Source organism: Tuber melanosporum, assembly GCF_000151645.1.
Source record: "Tuber melanosporum whole genome shotgun sequence assembly, scaffold_7, strain Mel28".
In the NCBI taxonomy this organism is placed as follows: Eukaryota; Fungi; Ascomycota; class Pezizomycetes; order Pezizales; family Tuberaceae; genus Tuber; species Tuber melanosporum.
This window is the reverse complement of record NW_003299117.1, coordinates 161,588-182,271: the sequence shown is the minus strand read 5'-3', so window position 1 is coordinate 182,271 and position 20,684 is coordinate 161,588. Positions and strand designations below refer to the sequence as shown.

The 20,684-nt window shown below is 47.9% G+C and overlaps 4 protein-coding genes; 3 read left to right on the top strand and 1 right to left on the bottom strand.

Annotated features, from left to right (window-relative positions):
* Positions 1 to 5,577: 5,577 nt before the first annotated feature.
* Positions 5,578 to 9,096, top strand: GSTUM_00010345001 (uncharacterized protein; the record flags this gene model as incomplete). XM_002841231.2 has 9 exons in its annotated part: positions 5,578 to 5,660; positions 5,731 to 5,887; positions 5,946 to 6,362; positions 6,414 to 7,436; positions 7,491 to 7,577; positions 7,637 to 7,725; positions 7,777 to 7,814; positions 7,870 to 7,947; positions 8,019 to 9,096. 9 exons carry the CDS (start codon positions 5,578 to 5,580, stop codon positions 8,879 to 8,881), a joined length of 2,835 nt encoding a protein of 944 aa, XP_002841277.1. The 3' UTR covers positions 8,882 to 9,096.
* Positions 9,097 to 10,474: 1,378 nt separating this feature from the next.
* On the bottom strand, positions 10,475 to 11,860 carry GSTUM_00010344001 (uncharacterized protein; the record flags this gene model as incomplete). Its single annotated transcript, XM_002841230.1, has 1 exon — positions 10,475 to 11,860. One exon carries the CDS (start codon positions 11,858 to 11,860, stop codon positions 10,475 to 10,477), a length of 1,386 nt encoding a protein of 461 aa, XP_002841276.1.
* Positions 11,861 to 12,707: 847 nt separating this feature from the next.
* Positions 12,708 to 14,434, top strand: GSTUM_00010343001 (uncharacterized protein). XM_002841229.2 has 1 exon: positions 12,708 to 14,434. The coding sequence occupies exon 1, from the start codon at positions 12,809 to 12,811 to the stop codon at positions 14,372 to 14,374; it is 1,566 nt and encodes a 521-aa protein (XP_002841275.1). The 5' UTR covers positions 12,708 to 12,808; the 3' UTR covers positions 14,375 to 14,434.
* A 1,774-nt stretch (positions 14,435 to 16,208) lies between these two features.
* Positions 16,209 to 18,391, top strand: GSTUM_00010342001 (uncharacterized protein; the record flags this gene model as incomplete). The annotated part of the gene is made up of 5 exons (XM_002841228.1): positions 16,209 to 16,837; positions 16,889 to 17,598; positions 17,650 to 18,050; positions 18,079 to 18,174; positions 18,236 to 18,391. The coding sequence occupies 5 exons, from the start codon at positions 16,209 to 16,211 to the stop codon at positions 18,389 to 18,391; spliced, it is 1,992 nt and encodes a 663-aa protein (XP_002841274.1).
* Positions 18,392 to 20,684: the final 2,293 nt, after the last annotated feature.

The following is a 20,684-nucleotide window of genomic DNA, read 5'->3' as shown; positions in this document are numbered from 1 at the left end:
AGCAAGTATTAATTTTGGGGGTAAGTGATCTGGCGTCCAGAGTCTTAACGAAGTTACGTTCCCACCTGTGGCCTCGGGATAATTTGTTGTGATCTGGGTTTCTTGTGGATCTCTTTGAGGAGAGCCTGTTGGTTATCGATTCGAGATGGGGGGGGTCGGATCTTACCGGTACTTGAACTTTGTGGGTTCGTTGGATCTGTGTCGGTCAGGTTGGAAGATGCCAGTATAGATACTGCGCTATATGATACATTTACAAGTCTGTCCGATTGCATCGCGCGAGTGGTAGGGAGTGAATGGGATTTGTGCCTAGGGGTTGCTATGGACCCCGAACCGGATGCGATGAACGGTAAATAGTTTGGCCGGCAGATATTGCAAGGGTTAAGCTTGAAAATATATCCGATATATAAGTACCGGTAGGAGCATTTAGAATCTCCACTCTAGCAATAGTGTATTCTTACTAACCATTATGCTGAGACTCCCGTTTGTTTTCACTGACTATCGACACTGTTCCGGGAGAGGTAACAATTCGTCAAAGAAAGGAGCTGGAAGAGGTGACAAAAGGCAACGGGCGGAGCCATGTCTACACAGCAACTCTAATCCGACTAAAGGCGCAGAAGGGGAACAAATCAATACTTGGAGCCAAGATTCTGATTGTTGGATATGTATGGGGGTGCGACTACTCGTACTCACACTTTGGCCATGTCAATCTGGTGGGCTGTTAGGTTCGGACCAACGCTAAGTACTGTATGCAGTGTGTTGTGCGTGTTTTTCCTTTGCTATCTTTTCTTCTGTCTCTTTCTTTCTGTATTGTAAGACAACAACGAACATCTCTCTCCTCATCCGAAGTATGATACAACAAAATAGGGGTGCTTTTCTGGTTTCTACTGGCTGTTTACTATTCATCTACTTTTCTGTTCCCTTGCCTTTTTCCTTCCCCTTTTCCAGCCTTCTTTGAAGTTCTGGTTAAACTTGGTCCTGTCGTCGCATTTCTTATTCATCGCCCCTGTTATTCATTAAGTTAATATTCATTACAAGTTTTTACACACAGTGGTCGTTGTTGGCAGATAGGTAGGAGTAAGATGTGGAGCTGGAATAAACCTGTTCATATATTCGCAAGCAATTGGTCCACTATATCTCCTCTACCCATTTCTATCGATATCGCTATGTGATCACGAGCAAGTTCTTTTGCAGACTATCTACCGTCTTATAGTGTTGAGATTACTCTTCGATTGTACACCCCTACATTCTAGGTGCCCTCATGAAGTTTTCAAGACCATCGGTTTTCGGTAGACAACTCTAATTATACGAAAAAGGCCACAGCATCATTGCTTTCCCGACTTCCTTCTACAGCTGCGACACTGCTTTGCTCGCTTGCCCCTGCCGTCCGCCTGCGGCTCCGATGATTGTTGCCATGGCTAAGGATGGTGTTGTACATTATCGCACAAACCAGCACCATCACCGGCCTCCTCGGCTCTCCCATCCCCCACATCCGCCAGCCGGACTACAGACCATGACGGCCACTAAAGCCACTACTACTAAAGCTGTTGGGAATCCTTGAGTGCTGCTCGGTAAGCTCACGGGGTGATTTTCTTGTTTTGGAAAAAGGTCTCGAATTTCAGTGATCGAACAAGGATGTGGAGAAGTCAATTGCACTTCATCGAAGCTATGGAGGAGATGGGAGAACATGCTGCCACACTTGGGCATTGTGACTGGAAGGCTCTGGGGAGAGGGAGTTTTTCGCATTATATTTCTTGTTGGCAAGATGCGGAGAATGTTCTTTACTACTATCATGTGGGAGCCGCTAGAAGGGGGGACCATTCATGTAGAAGGTTGATAGGATGGAAATGATCACATCAGGTTCTAGATATACCCCATCCGCCATTACAGGTGGTGAAAATATGAAGACTAGGTTGCGAGCTACCTACACCCATTGCCATTCCGGAATGTATTTAATTGCATCTAAGAAGAAAACCGCACAGATTCCCTGGGAGGTGTACTTGTACGTATTGCCATCCTTGGGCACGATCAAGACAACGTTATATCAGCCCAGAGGGCAAGAATACCACGGGGGCAATAAGAATATATTACTACTAGTAAAAGCAAGCCAGCCCGCAACAAACGCAGTCCATTTCCCACACGGATCATAAAAAACTACCACTACCTGGTTAAGCCAATTCATAGTCTCCAGTGGTCTGTAAAAGTAAGCGTAAAGGGGTTGCGTATGTAATACCCCCTTCGCGGTTCTTGCCAATCAGCAATCCCGCAGCTTTATAGGTCCCACCCTGATTCTCGAAGACACAGCCTCCGGAGTCACCAACTCGAGCAAAGATGTCATTTTTCATGCCAACAATCGCGATTTCGTATGTGGGGGAGTCTCGGTCCCAGAAAACTAGCACTGCAGGATTGACCGTTCCAAATGTCGTCCCTGTGGTACGCCCAACCTTTTCAACTATAGCACCGGGGTATAAATCACCCACTTCAGAAACAGCTTCATCATGATAGATATTGCCGCCATATCTATACCATTCACAGTAAATTAGTAACGCATCTAGCAGAGCATAATATAATATCAGGACCAGGCCTACCGCTTAGGATTGCAAGTGAAAATGCAGTAATCAATCCTAGTCAACCAGGAGATGCGGGCCCCAAATCTCGCAAGTTGTCTCTGTCTGAGTTCCTGATCATACCTATGCAAGAGGTCACTGTGAACACCAAAATGGCAGTAGACAATTGACCCCAACCTTCCACCACTGAAGATACCAGTTTTGGCCTGAGTCGGGTCGGTGGGGTTGACGAAGGTTAAGCCGGTACTGGAGTCATGGAATCTAAACTCCTCTACTATTGCATGTGCTTCGTGATCTCTCGCAGCTATGATACGCAAGCGGTCGGCGGCGGTGCTAAGGCTCGTATATCTTAACAAGCGCTGGAACCTGCCTGTAACCTCATCAGTTGACGGGGAACAGACCGGATTTCCTGCTAGACCTGCTGGCACACATTGTGCTGCGGTTATGCCAAAAAATCTTTCAGGCACTGACGTTCGCTTCAGGAATCCTCCGAAGCTTCCCGCTTCTGAAGGACTACCTGTTACCTAGTTAGATATTTTATCCAAGTTGGAGGGAGCTTACTAACTTTCGAGACCCACAGAGCATGGTTGGAGGTCTAGTTGTTGTAGGTTCTTGATTGGATTTGGTGACCATGTGGTTTTATAGTCATTTACTGCAAGCATGCAATCATCCCGTACCAGCAACCTGAGGTTATTCGGTGGTTGTGGGAGGTCTGGCCTGACCAGGCTCAACCCCGGGATTCCCAATATAATCCGCGATCTCGGCGGTGTCAAACTCATAGGTTTGTGGAAGTGGCACTATCACAGGTCCTGCCATTCCACCATCCATTTTGACCCCCGCGGATTCCGGTTGATCGCAGGTTTGATATACGGAATCCGGATAATCACACTAGTTCCTGTTGCAATCACACTGAATTAGTGTTTGTCTATCTTTAATTTTCTTGAGATTAGGAATGTGGGTATTCTATGCATCACATACCACAAGTCCTCTATGACCTTGGGCGTGTTATCCCGGTTCACCACGAGAGGGTAGGAGGGGGGGAGAGGTAGGTTCTGATTTGTAAGAATAGTGAGCGTCAACAAATGAGTTAAAGAGAACTTCCTGAAAGCTACCTACGATAATGGGGGGAGAAGTAGAGGAGGTTGTGTTAAAGCGGGGCAAAGTGAGCTGGAGATGTGTGGAACGCGGGAGAGAGTCGGGGATGAAGTTTTTTAATACCCAGTGGGGTTTGCTCAACAGCAGTGCGTACCGTATGTGTCCTGGCAATTGTGACTAGCCCTAACCAAAACCGCAGGCACCTTTCCCTGATCATGCACGTACTCGAGTATGATAATATTATTATCATACCGGGAATTTTCTGACGTTTGCAAACACGACTGCTATGGCTCCAGCCAATTCTTCACCCATATGCAATAGGAGCTGTGTTTGCAAACGTCATAAAATTACGAGTAGATGATGCAGAACCGCGAAAAAACTTTTCTGACAATTTACACTACAATGCTTCGACCCGATATCCTCTGCCTGCGGCTGTTCAGGATTGGTGGTCACCACTATGCAAATCCTCCATTCCCTTAACCGCACTTGCGATCACCATATAGTGACCTTTCAATATGTAATATGTATACCGGATGCTTGCGATTAAGGTTCATTCTATTGTTGTAGGATGTTCGTGGGTGTTTCTTCCATAGCGGAACCGGATGTAGGCACCCGCGGTGCTGCTCCTAAGAAAATATCACATCTTATATGGGGCCTGGCGTATTAGGATTGACACCCTTTCGTTCTAAAAGCATCTGGACCACCCCATCATTCCCAAGTTATGCTGCCCACGAGAGTGGTGTACGGCCAGATTCGGTGTCTACCTGGTCAAGATCGACAACCCCTCACCACAAAGGCACCCCGACTACCCCCTCGTACTCCTACTGAGCTTATAGGAGTAGTGATCGGCCGTATCTGATGTCTAACTGGTCGGGATTGATAACCCGTCGTTCCCAGGCCATCTACGGGGATGACCTCGAAGAGCGGAGATTCGAGTAGAGGCTAGACTATTCATTAGGGGGGGTGGTGTTGTGTGGTTGGGAATAGGGATGATATATACAGGAAATAGTGATCACTTGTACAGTACAAGTACCGGTACTACGACTACCTTGCTCGGCAAGGGAGACAATCACCAACATGTGGGAGCGATCCTCAAGCAACTAGTATGCAGCAGTGATATCCCGATTTATCTACGCGAGGCGCTTCAAGAGGGGAAAACGGAGTTGGCGTGCAGAAGGATGCAGCTCCCTGATCTGACGGGAATGCTGCGCTATGATATTTCTTCGCTACCCCAAGTACTGGTATTCATCCACTCGAGTATATTGATGCACTTGACAAGCGGCCACCGAAACATCTAGTAGAGCTTCTTAAGTCGCAGAGAAATATTGTTCGGGAGGTTCCCGAAGACGCGAATATTCCTCAGAACTTGGATTAGCTGCGTGATGCTCGAGATGTTTAGTTGTCCGCCGGACAAAGGAGCTAGACTGGGGTTGCGGTGGTACAAGTATGGGATGCCACCTCTCAGTTCACTGTCATCAATTTGCTTCAGACTTACAGTAATGCCTGAGTGGTAAGAAATCAGTTGCGATGGGTGATTACTACCGGTAACTTAGCATTTCCAGCATTCACTCCGTGGGAGGGATAATGTGTGATATGCAAATACCGGTGGATTGTATGGTACGGTATGTCAGCCAATCTCCTTGCACTCGATCCTGATCGGAGGCCTAATGCGTGACCTTCCGAAAATTGGTGTTTCAGAGCAGACTCCCAGAGGGAAGCAAAAGTTTTTCCCCCCAACCAGCTTGATCCAACCCATGAAATCACTAATCATTGGCCGAGAGTGTGCCCGATTGGTCAACATTGCTGCGAGTCCAAAGCTTTCTCGGTAGCCTGCGGATCGCCTCTACATTGGTGGTGGATGTCTTGAACAACAGCCCCCTTCTTCCTTCTCTTCTTCCCCCCCCACATTCAATTCATCATGGCGCACCCAAAGGAATACTCGTTGTCAGGATTGTGGGGGAAGTTGGGATTGGATGTTCCGACGTTGGTGTTGATGGCAAAGTACGAGTTATTGCAGTTCCGGTTATAGGATTTCTACACGATGGTGTCGGCTGACAGTTAGTATCGGCAGAGGAGCGCTCCCGTCAGTAATATTCACCGCGGCGTATCAAGCGACTCCCGTGGCAAAAACATATTCAACCCTTGGCTATGTTGTTTCAATCATTGCCGCGTTATCGCTATGCATTCTCCCCCAAGCAAAGCTGGTTCAATTGACGGTTCAAAACTCCGTAATTCCTTCCTGCCCGTCCGAGTAGACATTCCATAATAACTGAAATGGTGCCGTAGATAGCAGTGGCTCTCGCAGCCGCAACATCCTTGCTAGGAGTCTGGACAGCAACTCGTGCGCGAGCTCATTACCCTTCTCCGCCCAGGCAAAGATATAATGCCTCCGCTTCCGCGGTTTCGGCCGCTTGGCTGTTTGTCGTCATCTGGCTGGCCAACCTTTTAAAAGCGAGGATACCTTCACTCGCGCTCCCAGTTATCATGTACACTATATTTGTGTCCATCATTTACACCAATGGTGGACTCTACACGATGCCTCAGGCAATTAATGCGGTGGTCTTAATGCTCAAGTGTTTCTTTACCGGATACGGACTTGCATTCGCTGTGGGGATGATTGTTTTCCCGGTGAATTGTCGACAGATTTGGTGGAAGGTATTTGCGGGGTACCTGTTGACCTCTAAACAGTTATTGGTGGAGCAGGTTTGGACAAGCAATTTTGTTACTTGGCGCGGTGGCTGATTTGGGTTCTAGAAAAACTTCTTGAGACAACATGAGACGATGGGAACGGAAGAGGGTAAAAAGTCTGCCGCTGCGCTTGCAGCTCTCGAGAAAGCACATGCTGATCTTTTCACCAAATTATCGACCGAATTGCCAATGGCGAAGCGGGAGATCGCGTTGGGCCGGTATTTGACGAGCGATCTTCAGGAAGCGTATCGCCTAGTTCGAGCAACTCTACTCCCGTTACAAGGGATGACTGTGATTTTAGATATCTTCAATCGTGCACCTAGGATGGATTCTGAAGAGGATGAAAAGTGCCCTATACCAAGGGAAGAGCAACTACCTGAGGTCATGAAAACCTTGCACGAGCCTTATGAACGGATAGTAGGAATGTGTGGTGAAGCAATCGAGCATGTCCTTCTGACAATGAAACTTAAGTCCCCTCCTAAAAAGCCTGGGGGAGATGAAGAAGCACCGAGTATGGAACCCGGAGAGGAAGGTTTCTGCCAAACGCTTGAAGAGAAAGTGCAAGAATTTTATAACACACGTGCGGGGGATGTGAGAACATATTTCACTCCAAGTAAAGCAGCCAAGACCCAGGACACTGCAGAAGGCATCTCGGCCGAAGTGTATATGGATGAGAAACGCCGCAGCGAGTTATACCTTGTTCTTTTCATGGAATACCTACTCTACAACGCGGCCAAATCACTCTTAGGACTCGCTCGATTCGCTGAGGAGAAGAAGCAACAAGGTGTGATAGACAGTACAAGATTAGTGTATCCTACCGCCAAACGCTTGAAAAAATGGCTGCGCTCTATGGCATCTGATTGTAATGACGACATCGTTGATGTTTCCGATGTTTGTGCAGTAAGGGTTCCAGGGCTTGGCGGGATAGCACCAAAGAAGGACCCTGAGCACTTGCCTGCTAGAAATTCCTTGCAGAAACTCGGGAATCTGATTGCCGTTTTCACGGAAGGTATTAGTAGCAGCGAGAGTGGGTTTGGGCTTAGAGTTGCCTGTGCTACCCTTGCTGTTGCTTTACCCGCTTATTTTGAGGTGACTTACGTTCTACGCTGCAAGAGACTGTGCAAGTGCTAATCGGCATTGAAGTCAAGTTATATTTTCTTTACTGAACAGAGGCTGGTGTGGGGGTTGATAGTAATAGCTATTGGAATGTCTCCTACCTCTGGGGCTTCGGTATGCTGCATTGTTAATTGTCGCCGTGCTTATAAACTGACCATTATAATATTATATAGTTGATAGGATTTGTCGGAAGAGTTGCGGGAACAGTAATAGCTACAGTACTTGCACTGATAAATTGGTATATTGTGGATGGGATAACACCGTTAGCCTCTACGTTCTAACTGTATGTAGAAAATAGCTGACTTGGATGTAGGGGAGTAATATCGTTTCTGTGGTTCTTCGTCGCTATCGGTGAGTAAACCACTGCTCCACGTGCTATCGATAGATAAAACTAACGTATACATAGAGTTTTACTTTGTTATCAAGCACCCGACCTTGATCCAAAGCACACTGACAGCACTCGTTACACACATTATCATCGTCTGTATGAACTCTAGAAACGTCCTCTGGATTCTCTTTTCCACATGAAATCAACTAAAAACCCCTATATAATAGGTTACGAACTCCAGGTTCGCAAAATTGGCAATGAAGTCTCAGCACGAGGTGGTCAGCCCGTCCTCTCCATCAATGAAATCGGACCCCACCGCCTACTCGTAACAATAGGCGGCCTCTGCGTAGCAATGATATTCACAATCTTCCCTTACCCAACCACAACCCGCAGCCTAATCCGAACTTCCGTGTCGTCGTCCCTCTTCCTACTAGCAAGAACATACAGCATTACACTCTCACTTCTCCAATTGAGAATCCACGGTACGGCCGGCGACGAGTCAGACAAAAACTCACCAGGACGAAGGTACGAGAAGGCGCGTGTGAAGCTCCTCACAGAGTCCTTCTTGGCAAACGACTCTCTTCGCTCCCAGATAGAATTCACAGGGTACGAACCCTCACTCCGAGGCCGCTTTCCAAGAGAACAGTACGACGGGGTCCTAGAAGGTGTGCGGAATATAACCAGCTACCTATCCATAATATCCTATGCCTCGAGAACCTTCTCCATGGGTGGTGAATGGGCAGAGGATTTATCAACGCTGCTCAGAAACGTCGATACCCAGATGGACAAAATCACCAGTCTGCTCTGCCTCCTTAGCGCGAGCTTAGCCAGTGGCAACCCCCTGCCACCTAGTCTGAGCCTACCAGCGCCGTTTCGGCTAGCGCGGGCAATGGAAGAAAGGGATGGGGGAGTTAGGTTGGATCATCTCGTTGAGCCGGGGTTCGTGGCGTTCGCCGTTGTGCAGGTCGCTATTGGAGTTATGCGGGATGATCTTGTTCGGGTTATCGGGATGGTCGAGGAGTTAGTGGGTAGGGTGGAGTTTCCGGAGGAAAGGAGCTCTTTGGATGATTTGAAGGTTGAGGTGCCTTGAGCTGGTTCTATTGAATTTTTGGTTTCAGGATTTTTGAGCGGGGGTATGGGATATCACACACCTCAGGAATTTCATTTCCCATAATATAATGAATGATAGGTAAGTGACCTTTTGTGATTATAGTATAGGACAGGATTTATGTTGTATTGGGAGGATGAGTCAAAAATGGAATAAAAGGCAACCGTATCCGCTATCATCACGGGGGACATCATGAATCAGAGAGTCCCAAGTTAGCACCGGTACTCACAGAAGGCTTGTATCCGCCGGTTTACGCGTAATACACTCGAAAAAACACACCGAAGTGCATGGAAACTACTGTAGCAGGGCCCCGCTCGATATAGTACTTCAAGCCGTGGAGTTTCTCACGTAGGCGTTGGTTTACCGCAGCGTCTTTCTCACCGTAGGATTTTAGTCCGTTCAAGTATTTTGCAAGATTTTATTTTACAAATAAATCTGACTCGTTCATACGATCCAGGATCTCAAAGAACCATGAGAGCACACGAAAATGCCCCAACCACACAGTATATATGATAAATAGAAATCATTTCCGGGCCACGAGGGCATCCCCTTAACACGATACACAGAGACACGGCACCTTTCTGACTAAATGGTAGAAAGCGCAAAGCTCGGTCCAAGAGTAGTAGTATCGGTATTAGCACAATTAGCACAATCAATTGAAGAGCGGGGGGGCAAAAAGATGAAAGATGGGAGCCCGCTTATCCCCCCAACGTCATTCTCATGGATAAAACCAAGACAGTTATCATTTGTACGAATTTTCAATTTTGATGTATACAGACATTTTATAGAGAAGGGGCACTAAGTTCGCTACTATCAGATCGAAGTGCATGTATTATACCTGAGTGACATTCCTCCCTGACATCACCAAGAGATTACGGAATTGCGTGCTATGTGGCTTGAGCCCTGCTTACGGTACCCGAGCGCCACCGCACGAAACCGCTTCGGAACTCTCCAGTTTTGTGAACCAATAGTTAATTTACTTCGATTTGAAGGAATGCTACGTACAATATACAGTCTGTTCCTACATCGCGAGGTTCCTAAGTCGCGGGAATTTGGCAAGACTTTTTTTGCAGTCTGATTGGTCAGGATTTGTTTTTGGTGCCTATCCTCTGTGCAGGTACTCGCAGTGCGAGACTCTCGCGATGCTGGAACAGACCGCGAGCCCAGAAGCAGCGACAAATGCCAGACCCTCCGGGGACGCACAGTGTGTTGGGGCGATCGATGTTGTGGAATTTAATCAAGGGGCAATACACGGAGCTAAGGTTTGTTGCCAACCAATATATCATACTCAAATAGCTCCACAGGTTATCACCCTTCTTGGAATTGCAGCAAGTTGAGGTTCCAAATTTAAGGGCCGCCTGGCACGACGGGGTAGGGAAACGCCTGAATGGGCACCGTTCCGCCGGGCCCAATTTACTCACACCTCATCTATCTTCTATTAAGTTTTCCCCATCTACCCAAGCACTTTATATTCACATGCTGTAAGGTTCACGGATGACGTAACATTGTATCCATTAACATCTGATACATAACTGCTTTGGCTCGTTAACCCCAAAGCATGAAAAGGAAAACCTATTATCTACGTCTCCGAAACTTCCCTCCGCCCCTCGCCTTGGTGCCTTGACCTCTGATATTGAGCCTTCGGAAGTTTGCGTTAGCCGTAGCTTTGACTTTCCGCACAACCTTCTTGACAACGGCTTTGCCCTTATCGACCATCGCTTTCTTGCTAGTGCGTTCATCCTCACTTTCGATATTTGATAAGTCTTCGCCGTCGTCATAGCCTGCGGGCGGGAGTTCCGCATTGGCCGGGTCAGGGCGTAGATCTTCCTCCTGCGGCATTTCTTGTGGTTTTGTAGTGGTAGGGCGCACTATGTTTGTCAATTTACGAACCAAAATATTTGTATTTGGGGAGGTATAATTACTAATGGTTCGCCTGGTCTGCCTCTTAAGACCTTTCTTTTTCCATTTTGGCTTATCTTTGTCCTCCCCCTCATTTTCGTCTACAATTGCCTCCTCCGCGAAAGCCCCAGGCGGTAAATCGCCTATGCCAACCTCCAATCCCTCGCCCCGTTGCTCGGGGGGTGGAAGAGATGGCTCAGCATCCAGCGCCTCCATCTCTTTCATAGCCTCCTCGTCATCGGCGAACTCTTCTTCTATCGCTTCATCCTCCATTTTGCGGAGTTCCGCCACCATGCTGCCCAGTCCTCTGACAGGCCGCATAGGCAACGGGACGGGAGGACTCTCCACGGGCGGTTGAAACCTGGAGCTATCTCTTCGTAGAAATGTCGGCGTAGTAAATTCCTCTTCCCCACGCTTCTTTGCGCTGCCCACCGATATCTCTTCCGCCTTGCGTTTTCGTGGAGTAGCGAACTCCCCTCTCCCATTTGCCCCTCCTTCATTGGTGTCACCGGTCTTTCGAGTTGAAACGGGACTGGCGGAAACTCTGTCCCTTGCTTTCTTAGGCGTAACCTTGATGTCCACAAAACTCTCAAACAACCCAAGAACGTTTCCAGTTTTCTGCGGTGTAGGGCCAACGCTATCCCTGGGCCGGTTTCCAAACAAGCGTGTACGTCTTAAAGACAACGGTGAATCATAAATCTCCTGCTGATCCGCTGAGGTTAACTGTGGCTTCGTGGGGGTTTTGAATATATCCGCCGCTTTTTTGCGAGTGCTTGCCGTAGATTTGTCTGACCTTGCGCTTGCGAATGGGTCGCGAATCCCCTTTGTAGTGGAAGGAGTACGTTCTGGTTTCGGTTTGGGATTTGAGGTGGTGGGACGAGAGGCGGCGGTGGATGTGGAGGTACGCAGTTTGCTATATTCTTTATACTTTGCTGATATACGGGGATCCCTCTTGACTTCCTCGCGAGAAGGCTTCCGCCTATGTTCTGCCGCAAAAGAATGCTCCCATTCCTTCAACTCTGCGCGGAGTTGCTTCGCTCGATTATCATCCACGGTGGGCATTATTGGGGAAAATCGTGTTCGTTTAACTATGCAGGGGAGGCAGGAGACGGGGCGAATTCATAAAGACGTATCTTAGTGTTTGCCAAGAATCAAACAATGGCGAGGGTGAACGCGCTTCTTTCAAGCTAACCTAATTCATTACACTCCCTAAGTCCTAAAATTTCCTGAAATAGACACGCCAAGCTCATCGAATTTTGGGCTTAAAACACAAGTTCTTGGCATTATCCCATCCAGACGCGGGTCACTCTTCCTGCATCGGTACTCGTACTGTACGAGTAACCGGGGGCTGCCTTACTATGATATGTGATTTGGTGCCAAGAGTTCGACAGACTTTTTTCCAACCCCTAAACTAGTATAGATACTCTACGAATTGGGGATCATCGTGACTTATCGTCATGCTTAAGCAATCATTTCCTCTACGAGTACTATCATCCGATGCCTACCCAAGTAGTTCAGATGCCAAGACTTCGCCAAAGCTTCCCAGGGCGGAACCAAGGGTGTATCGCCTTGCATAGAGTCATGCTCGGACTCAATACTAAATAGGGTGAGAATTTTGGAGGTATCAAGGGCAAAAACGGCTGAGAAATGCAGTAGAAAGTTCTGTGCCGTACAAGATCCTCACAAAGCTCGGAGAGTGTGCCTGTGAGGCTGTCGGTGCAAGCATCCTTTGTCCAGCCTCCCCCTACCACATGATAGACGGGTAAGCGCTGAAGGCGGACACCCATCCTCAGACAATCAGAGCGGGGTTCGGTTCAGGGTTAGCTATTATTCTCAAGATAGTCATAGTACCCTACGCTTCTCTATATAATGGCGCTTCCTGCCACAAGAATAACCAGTTTTCCACACCACACAACACACAGAACAGCCTTAAAATCTCCCATATCCCAACTCTTGTTACCTCCCTAGAGCTTATCAAATACCCACAAAGACACCACTGCCCTAGACAAAATGCCCCACACACGCATACTTGTCAAATTAAATTCGAACCAATCCATCAGCGCGCCGTGCCTATTACCTCAAACGCTCAATCCTCGAGCTCAACTCCTATCATACGCTAAGTCGAAATTCCGTACAAAAGCCACCAGAGTATTTCTTCCAGGCGGTGAAGAGCTCCTTACACCACAAGCTGTCCAAGAAGTCCTTGATTTATGCCACGAGCGCCGTACCGTGGGTCCAACCTTTCTCCTCTCCGCCGGTGAGCCATACGTCGGTGCGCTAGCGCCCCCATCGCCCGCACGTGCTGAGATAAGAGCATGTGAAGTACATGTGATAGCGGAAGATTCATACATCGATCCACAGGCTATCACACAGTTGGAAGCTGCCGCCAAGTTGCCTGGGATGGTGCGCGCGGTCGGGTTGCCGGATTTACACCCTGGCGGGAAGTTCCCGGTTGGCGCGGCGTTCGTCTCGGAGCGCTTTATCTACCCATCTTTGGTGGGTAGTGATATCGGGTGCGGGATGACTCTGTTTCTGACTGGCCTCACTCGGAAAAAATTGGAAGACCAAACCGGTATGAGAAGGGTAGCTGAGAGTTTGCGGGGCCTGGAAACTGCATGGAGGAGCCCTCAGGAGAGGACGGCCTGGCTCGGGAACTGCGCTGCTGGCGACGAGTGGGATAGATCAGTTGGAACTATCGGTGGTGGGAATCACTTTGCCGAGTTTCAGATCGTGGAGGAGGTGGAGGAGGGGCACGGGTTGTGCTCGGGGATTGTGGTACTATTAATCCACTCTGGGTCCAGACGCTTTGGGAAACATATCTTGGAGACCTTCACTAAAGACGACAAATCTGTTTCACTGGCCTATGGCGATCCGAAAACGGCCGAATATCTAAAGCTCCACACACAAGCCTGCAATTGGGCTAGTAAGTCAAGGGATTTAATTGCTCTACGAATCTTTGAATGTATAGAAGGGAGTCGCTGGGCACTGCCGGAAACCATAGACCTGGATACCGCAGCGCATTTAAATGCCAGGCTACAGGGAAGGAGGGTCTTGGATATCCTACACAATAGCGTAACAGCAACTCTCTGGCCCCCACACGCTGAAGCGCAATACCAGAAGCCCATGTTCATCCATCGAAAAGGTGCCGCGCCTGCGCCGCCAGGAACACCCTTCCTTCCACTCCCTGGGAGCCGAGGCACACCAACCCTGCTTGTTAAACCACTCTTCTCAGAACTTAACCAAAACGGATTCAAAAATGGGCTCTCGCTAGCACATGGCGCTGGCAGAATGCTGTCAAGAAACGAAGCCCGCGGATTATCACGAAAATACAACAACGACGTTAAAGTGCTCACAGAGATGAAGCCGATGGAGATGAGGGGTGGTGGGAAGGGAAGGGTTGTGACTAGTGGTTATGTCATTTGTGATGAAAAGGAGTTAGTCTGGGAGGAGGCAGTGGAGGCATACAAAAATGTTGAGATTGTGGCACAGGATTTGGAGAAATGCGGGGCTGCGAAAGTTATGGGGAAGTGTGTTCCAAAGGTAACCTATAAAGTTAGAAACGATTCCTTGTCGTAAGAGTAGCCTTATTACTCATTACGGTGAGGTTACAATAAGGGGAAACACCATCAATAACCATTCGCAGAACCACAGGTGCCACCAACTAAGTGCCGGTCGTGTGAAATCAATGAAAGGTAGTCCGTCCGTCTCTTCTCCCAAGCAAGTATCGCGAGAAAAGCCCTTGATCAATAATCCTTTCCCAATAACCCGAGAATACAATTGCTAGGGAAACACAGAGCCCAGGCTCAGACCTCATTGACGATAGACTCCTAGCATCGGTGTTACAATATGTGTATCGTACTTACTCGAGAATTTGATGGGTGCCGAGCACTGGAGGCCGTGAGCACCATCATCCCTCTCGGAGAAAATACCGGACCCAACCCGAGCGAGAGGCCCTGACTCATTCGCGCCGTTCATCACCCTATCCTGCTCGAAAAGCTATCATTTAGCGCAATATCATACTTAGTTGGGGAAATGCGAGCAAGCCCAGAAACGAATAGCCTAGAAACTAGCGAACCTTCTCTTCCGCTGCCAGATCTGAGTTCAAAGAATCGCTTTAGCCTACGGTAGTCGATGTTCGATAAAGCCCTCAGAGTCCCAGTTTCCCCACGGCATACCGGTAGTCTAATACGGCCCTGCTTCCCGATCATGTCTACAGAATGCTCAGCCTACTGTATTCTAAGCCGATCAATTGGCTTATTCTATTCAGTCCCTCAGGGCAGTGTACTAATACCAGTACATATGCCTTCCCTTTTTACAGAGAAGCTCATATAAAAACCTTCCCTGCCAGAACTACGCCGTGTGCTAGTAGCAACCCGGTCAGGCTTCTCGAAGCGAAACCCCGATCAGAGCAAAGATAATATCGGTGCTAGCACCTGAAAGCAAACGGGTATACAATAATATGACTAGAGGCTTGCCCAGGCAATAAGTACCCGGAAACAAGGGATTCGCAAAATATATGGGAAAAAGCCTTGCATATCTGAGCGCCCATACAATCTTGCGACCCCTGTTTCCGGATACCTATTACCAAAGGGATGTGTAATCTCTCGGCCCCAAACGCAGCACTCCCCTTCCACTCGTGAGCAGAGACACCGGTGGAGCACAGGTGGCATGCAATCACGTTCCCCGATACCATGCTGGGAACCGCAGAAAGTTGTTTTAAGCGTAATTTCTCACCCAGACGTAACCCTGACAGATCTCTTGCAGCAGCGCACAAGGAGAGGGGAGCATGGTGTTGAAATCTGCATATGATTCGGTCATTCAAATTCTTCCTATCATACCTTTGGCGACAAGTCATGGTATCGTAGCGAAACCAGTCAACAAAAAACATGTCCACTCAGATCTGAAACAGGGACTGATAAGCCGTGTAAACCGTGTGAGCCCACCTTTGTTACCTTTCCCATTTTTCCCACGTAATACTTGCAGTCATATTCTGCAATGGAGCGGAGAGGAGGGAAATAGCCCCCTCCATTTGGTCTACTAGTAGGGTACGACGTGAGGCGTTGATAGTTCAGGTGGGTTTTCGCATCCCAATATGACCCACATAGTTTTCTCTAAGCCACGATTATTCCGAGCTTGATCATGATACCTCCACGATCATGCATCGCCCGAACGTTGCTGCACCCGATGCAAACCTCAGCCATGGGGTGCTAATAATCGGTGTTGCCTGGGTTTGAGGACACGTGATTGGCTATGGTACCTGATTACGAGAGTGCTGGGACAGTTGAAGTTTCGGTTTTCCGGGTGACAAATTATGAGCCCCGGGTAACATCTTACATTTCCAGTCCGCGCTCGGTAGATCTTTACGCGGGGCGCGTCTCCCGATCCCCAACTCACAAAAGCGCATCCGAAAATGCCTCTCGATAAAGGAAAATCGAAACTTCCCACCTTCTTCAGGCCTAAATTCCCCTGGGCCACGCCAAACCCCTCATCACAGCAAACCTCTGATCCTTACGAGCCACTCCCACAATCCACACGACCGCAAACACCCCGAATATTAGCTGTCGAGATCCCCCTAAATGTGCTCCGGCCGGTTGCGTTCAGAGTTTTTACAAAGAAACACAACTTGACACTCAAGTCCGATGCGCTAGCACTATTGTGCTCTTTTGTCGGGCGGCGGTGTGGCGCCGAGTGGAGGGATAGCGGTGCGGGAGAAAAGCTGCTGGACGAGGTAGCCCGGCAATGGCGACGCAATGAGGGTGCCAATGGGGTGTTAGTTGATGGAGGGGAGGGACTGAAGAGTGTTATAAGGGGGCTGGAAGTCGGTGGCGATTCAGTGGGCCTGAGTAGGGAGAAAAGTTTCGATATAACTGAGGTACCGTCGAGTGCGTTGTACGGCGGCGGGGCGGGTATGGATGACATTGCAGCAGCAGCGGATGCTGGCGAGCTGGAGGATGTAGAGCCTTGCGCATACCTCAAGGTTATCGATGCATTTTCGCAACCCAAATTCGCTTATAACCCACTCAAGAAACAGTTCGAGAAGTAGGTCCCTTCACTACCTTGCATGGGTAAAGAGGTTAATCTGTCAATTAGAGCGCCAAAACCATCGTTATTACCCCCTCCACAGACAAAGACTCAATTATTTCGAACGAGATACAATCTTCTACACCAGCGTCTTCTCCGGACGGAAACCTTTCAGCTTCCAACATTCTCAGCAGCTTCCAGCTCCGCTGCCAAAGCTGTAAACAGATTGACCCCGATATCTAATCTCCTCGGCCGCTCAGGCCAAAGCTTTCTACTATTCGGTATGCTTGGAGTAAGCCCTTCTGGGTTGCTCATCCTCCTGGACCCCTCGGGAGAAATTGTTCTCGATCTATCCATTGCGACAGCAATCCCAGAAGACGGGTCCTGGTTTACGCCAGGCTGCTTCTGCATTTTGGATGGAGCCTTTGAGGAAACTGGGAAGTTTACGGTTTTCACAGTCGGCCAACCATGTGCCGAGCGACGGGCGACGTCGGTAGAGGTATTTGGCCATGTCGACTTTTTGGGTAATGGTGTTACATTGGATATGTCAGTTAGTTCTGGTGGTCAGCAAGGGCGTATACTGCGGAAGGCGGAGAAATCCCTAGAACACGTCAAGTATCTCTTTATCGGAGAAGTGGAATTGGATGGTAAAGGCACGTTAAGGGCGCTAAGGAAGGTGTTTTCAGAATATGAGACGGAGCCACCACTAGTAGTCGTACTCATGGGAAACTTCTGCAGCGTAGCTATGGGTTCTAGTGGTGGTAGTGTTGGATATAAAGGTTCGTACTGCTTTGTCATATTTGGGTGATAGTTACTCACGGTGTCACCAGAATACTTTGACCAATTGGCCTCCCTCCTTCAAGACTTTCCAACCTTAACCTCCTCAAGCACCTTCATCTTCGTACCTGGTGATAACGATCCTTGGGCCTCCACCTTCTCTGGCGGCGCCTCGACTACTCTCCCCCGAAAACCCATCCCCGAGATCTTCACGACAAGGATCAAGCGTGTGTTTACACAATCCCGCGGCCCAAATTCCGCCATCTGGGCCAGTAACCCCTGCCGAATAGGCTACTTCACGCAAGAAATAGTAATGTGCCGCGATGACATTTTCAGCCGCTTCCAACGCAATGCAATCAATTTTAAAAAGTCCGACCACCCAATGGAAGACGCACTATCGCAGCCAGAGGCAACAGGAGATGAGGGTGAGGAGATCGACATTAAGACCAAGAACGTGAGGAAATTAGTCAAAACGATAATAGACCAAGGTTTCCTATCCCCATTCTCCATCCCCACTAGACCGATTTTATGGGATTATTGGCATACTCTTAGCCTTTACCCGCTACCTAGTGCTGCAAGTCCCCCCTGAACCTCCATCTTTTCTTTATTCGCTTGGAGGCACAGCTAACAGGACAATAGCTTGTCCTTGCGGATCCGAGAATGCAGCCATCTGCGATTACGTATGAGTCTTGTCATGTAATGAACCCTGGAAAACTGGTGCAGAGGAGGATGGCTCGGTGGGTGGAGTATTCGCCGTCAATTGGGAAGGGGAAGGTGTGTGAGGCCGGGTTTTAAGAGAATTGTAGTTTATAATACCATGGCGTCTGTGAGGGCATAATATCTTAGATAATAGACGGGAGCCTTTGTCGGGTTCTGATTTTGCGCTGCGATTTGACACAGTTGGGTTGGTTTTTTCTTTCACGATAAGTGCTAGTGATGAATTTGTGGTGGCTGGGAATTATGATCAACAACTTTTGCAACGAAAGGTGGAGCCCAGCATTTGCCTAGGGGTACCAGTAGTGGATATACAGCATCTCGGTTATGTGCATTGGTGGAATAAGTAAATACTGGATGGCAAAATAGTAGTGTATTTACAAGTACTCTCTACTCGAGTACCATACGCCAATTGCAAAGATAAGCCGCTGTAATTGCCCCAATCCAACGCACAACTCTTTCTATGCTTGTGGCATCCGGCTTGAGAGTCGAATACACGAGACCATCATAAACCATGAATATGACTTGTGAATATGACTCGTGTCGCAGAACTCTTCATCTATATGCAAGCCTGTTAGCGATGAAGATCGAAGATGCCGGCCGTCGTGCCCCCCATGGTGGGCCAAGATATCTAGGGATTGAAAGCTGGATTATACGCCCTACCGTATAAATGCGCAAACAGATTCTCACAGAGTTCGCAATTCTCGTGTGGTGGCTCGATATTATTCTCATTGTTCCTGGCAGCCTGGGTTTGAGCACGCGGCGCTTGGCTGTATTATGTATGAGTGATTCCCTTTATGATTCTGGACACCACTTGGAATCAACCCTCTGGGAATCATCGGTCCAAAAGGTAGGTAAGAGTTTACTTTTTCTTTCCTTTCTCTGTGGCATGAAGACCGAGGACTGTGATTGGGTTTTTCGGAAAGATAAATAATTAGAACATATGTTGTGACTATCTGTATCGGAGAGTTGAACTATGGCGGGAATTATGATACATAGCAGGATTATGCTCATGAACGAGAGAGATATATCATAGGCGCCGCGTTTTGGGTGTGGCTTGAAGGGGGTTTAGTCCAAGAACTACTCGGAAGTAGAAGATGGGTGTTAGCACCGGTGTAGTCTCCACTATGGTAAGTATAGAAATTAAGTAACTGCAAGTATTGAACCCTGAGGTTTCAAACATATTTTCCTTCACATTTCTGATTCCGTTCTTTCAAAATGTAAGGTAGAAGTCAACTCTGGTGTATGTCAAGAAGATTTGGGTTCAGAATTTTTAAAACTTATTATATTCAAGTTGTTAAAATCTCTTCTCTGTTGCTTGGTGATGTCTGCAAAGCTCAAAAGGTGCTTCAATATTTGTATCCTGTGTCTGAGTGTTCATGGACTATAATTATTTAATTCTCATACAGCAAATTATCCCTCTATTTTTTTTATATGCAAACATCCAAGAGTCTAATATGTGTGAATAACTTTTCTCTGAAATGCTAGTAGTCTTTTGGGAACTATCATTCCATTAATCTCTTCTGATCATAAAGTGATTAGCATTTATGTCAGGCACCTATGTACGATGCAGGCTTACAAGACAGCCCACCAGCACTTGAAGCATCCTCTGCCTATTAGGTCCTCCAAGTCTGAGGGATCCTGTTTTCAGAATCAACCCACATACAGTGGCCATCAGATGAGTATTAGTGTCTAACAATATCCTATGGCCTTATGATACATCAATTACGAGGGCTAGCCATATTGGTGGATGCCTGATTGCTACCTTGATATCGGAGGAAGAACTGATTCATTCATTCGTGTTTTAGGAACTTTACGGAATGCACCCGGCAGATGTAAAGAAGATTAGTATGTTACCCTCTCTATCTCCGAGTCATATATCAACCTAAATATTAAGGCTAACTTCTTTAGCCCACAAGAAAACAATCAACATCCTGAATCGTCATGCCACAGTACGCGCCAATACGGAGAAAACTGGCGCCGACGAGTTCTATGGCAAATTTAATGCTTTCATCAAATGATCCAAAAGATTGGACTCCAACCAGGACTATTTAACTGCGGGGCCTCCTAATGCAACTCGCACTGCGTACAATTTGCTACTTGATTGTCCAAGATATAAGGATAGTGCATAAGGTAATGTTACAACAAAGGGCATTCTACAAGAGAGATGATGATAATACTTGAGAAGATTCAGAGTGCAGGGGGGGACAAGAATCAGGGTACGCAGTGGGGAGGTAGTTATTCCGGAAATGAGACGAAGGAAGGACAGCGGGGATAGAGCGGGAAGGAGCGCCGATACGATTTGATGATATTGTACCTTCTGGCAGGGATCACTTTCCAACTTAGCAATTATGCAGAGTATGCCACAAACACA

Bases quoted from the DNA above. Each gene is read 5' to 3' on its own strand.
- GSTUM_00010343001 (XM_002841229.2), top strand. From the start codon at position 12,809: ATGCCCCACACACGCATACTTGTCAAATTAAATTCGAACCAATCCATC.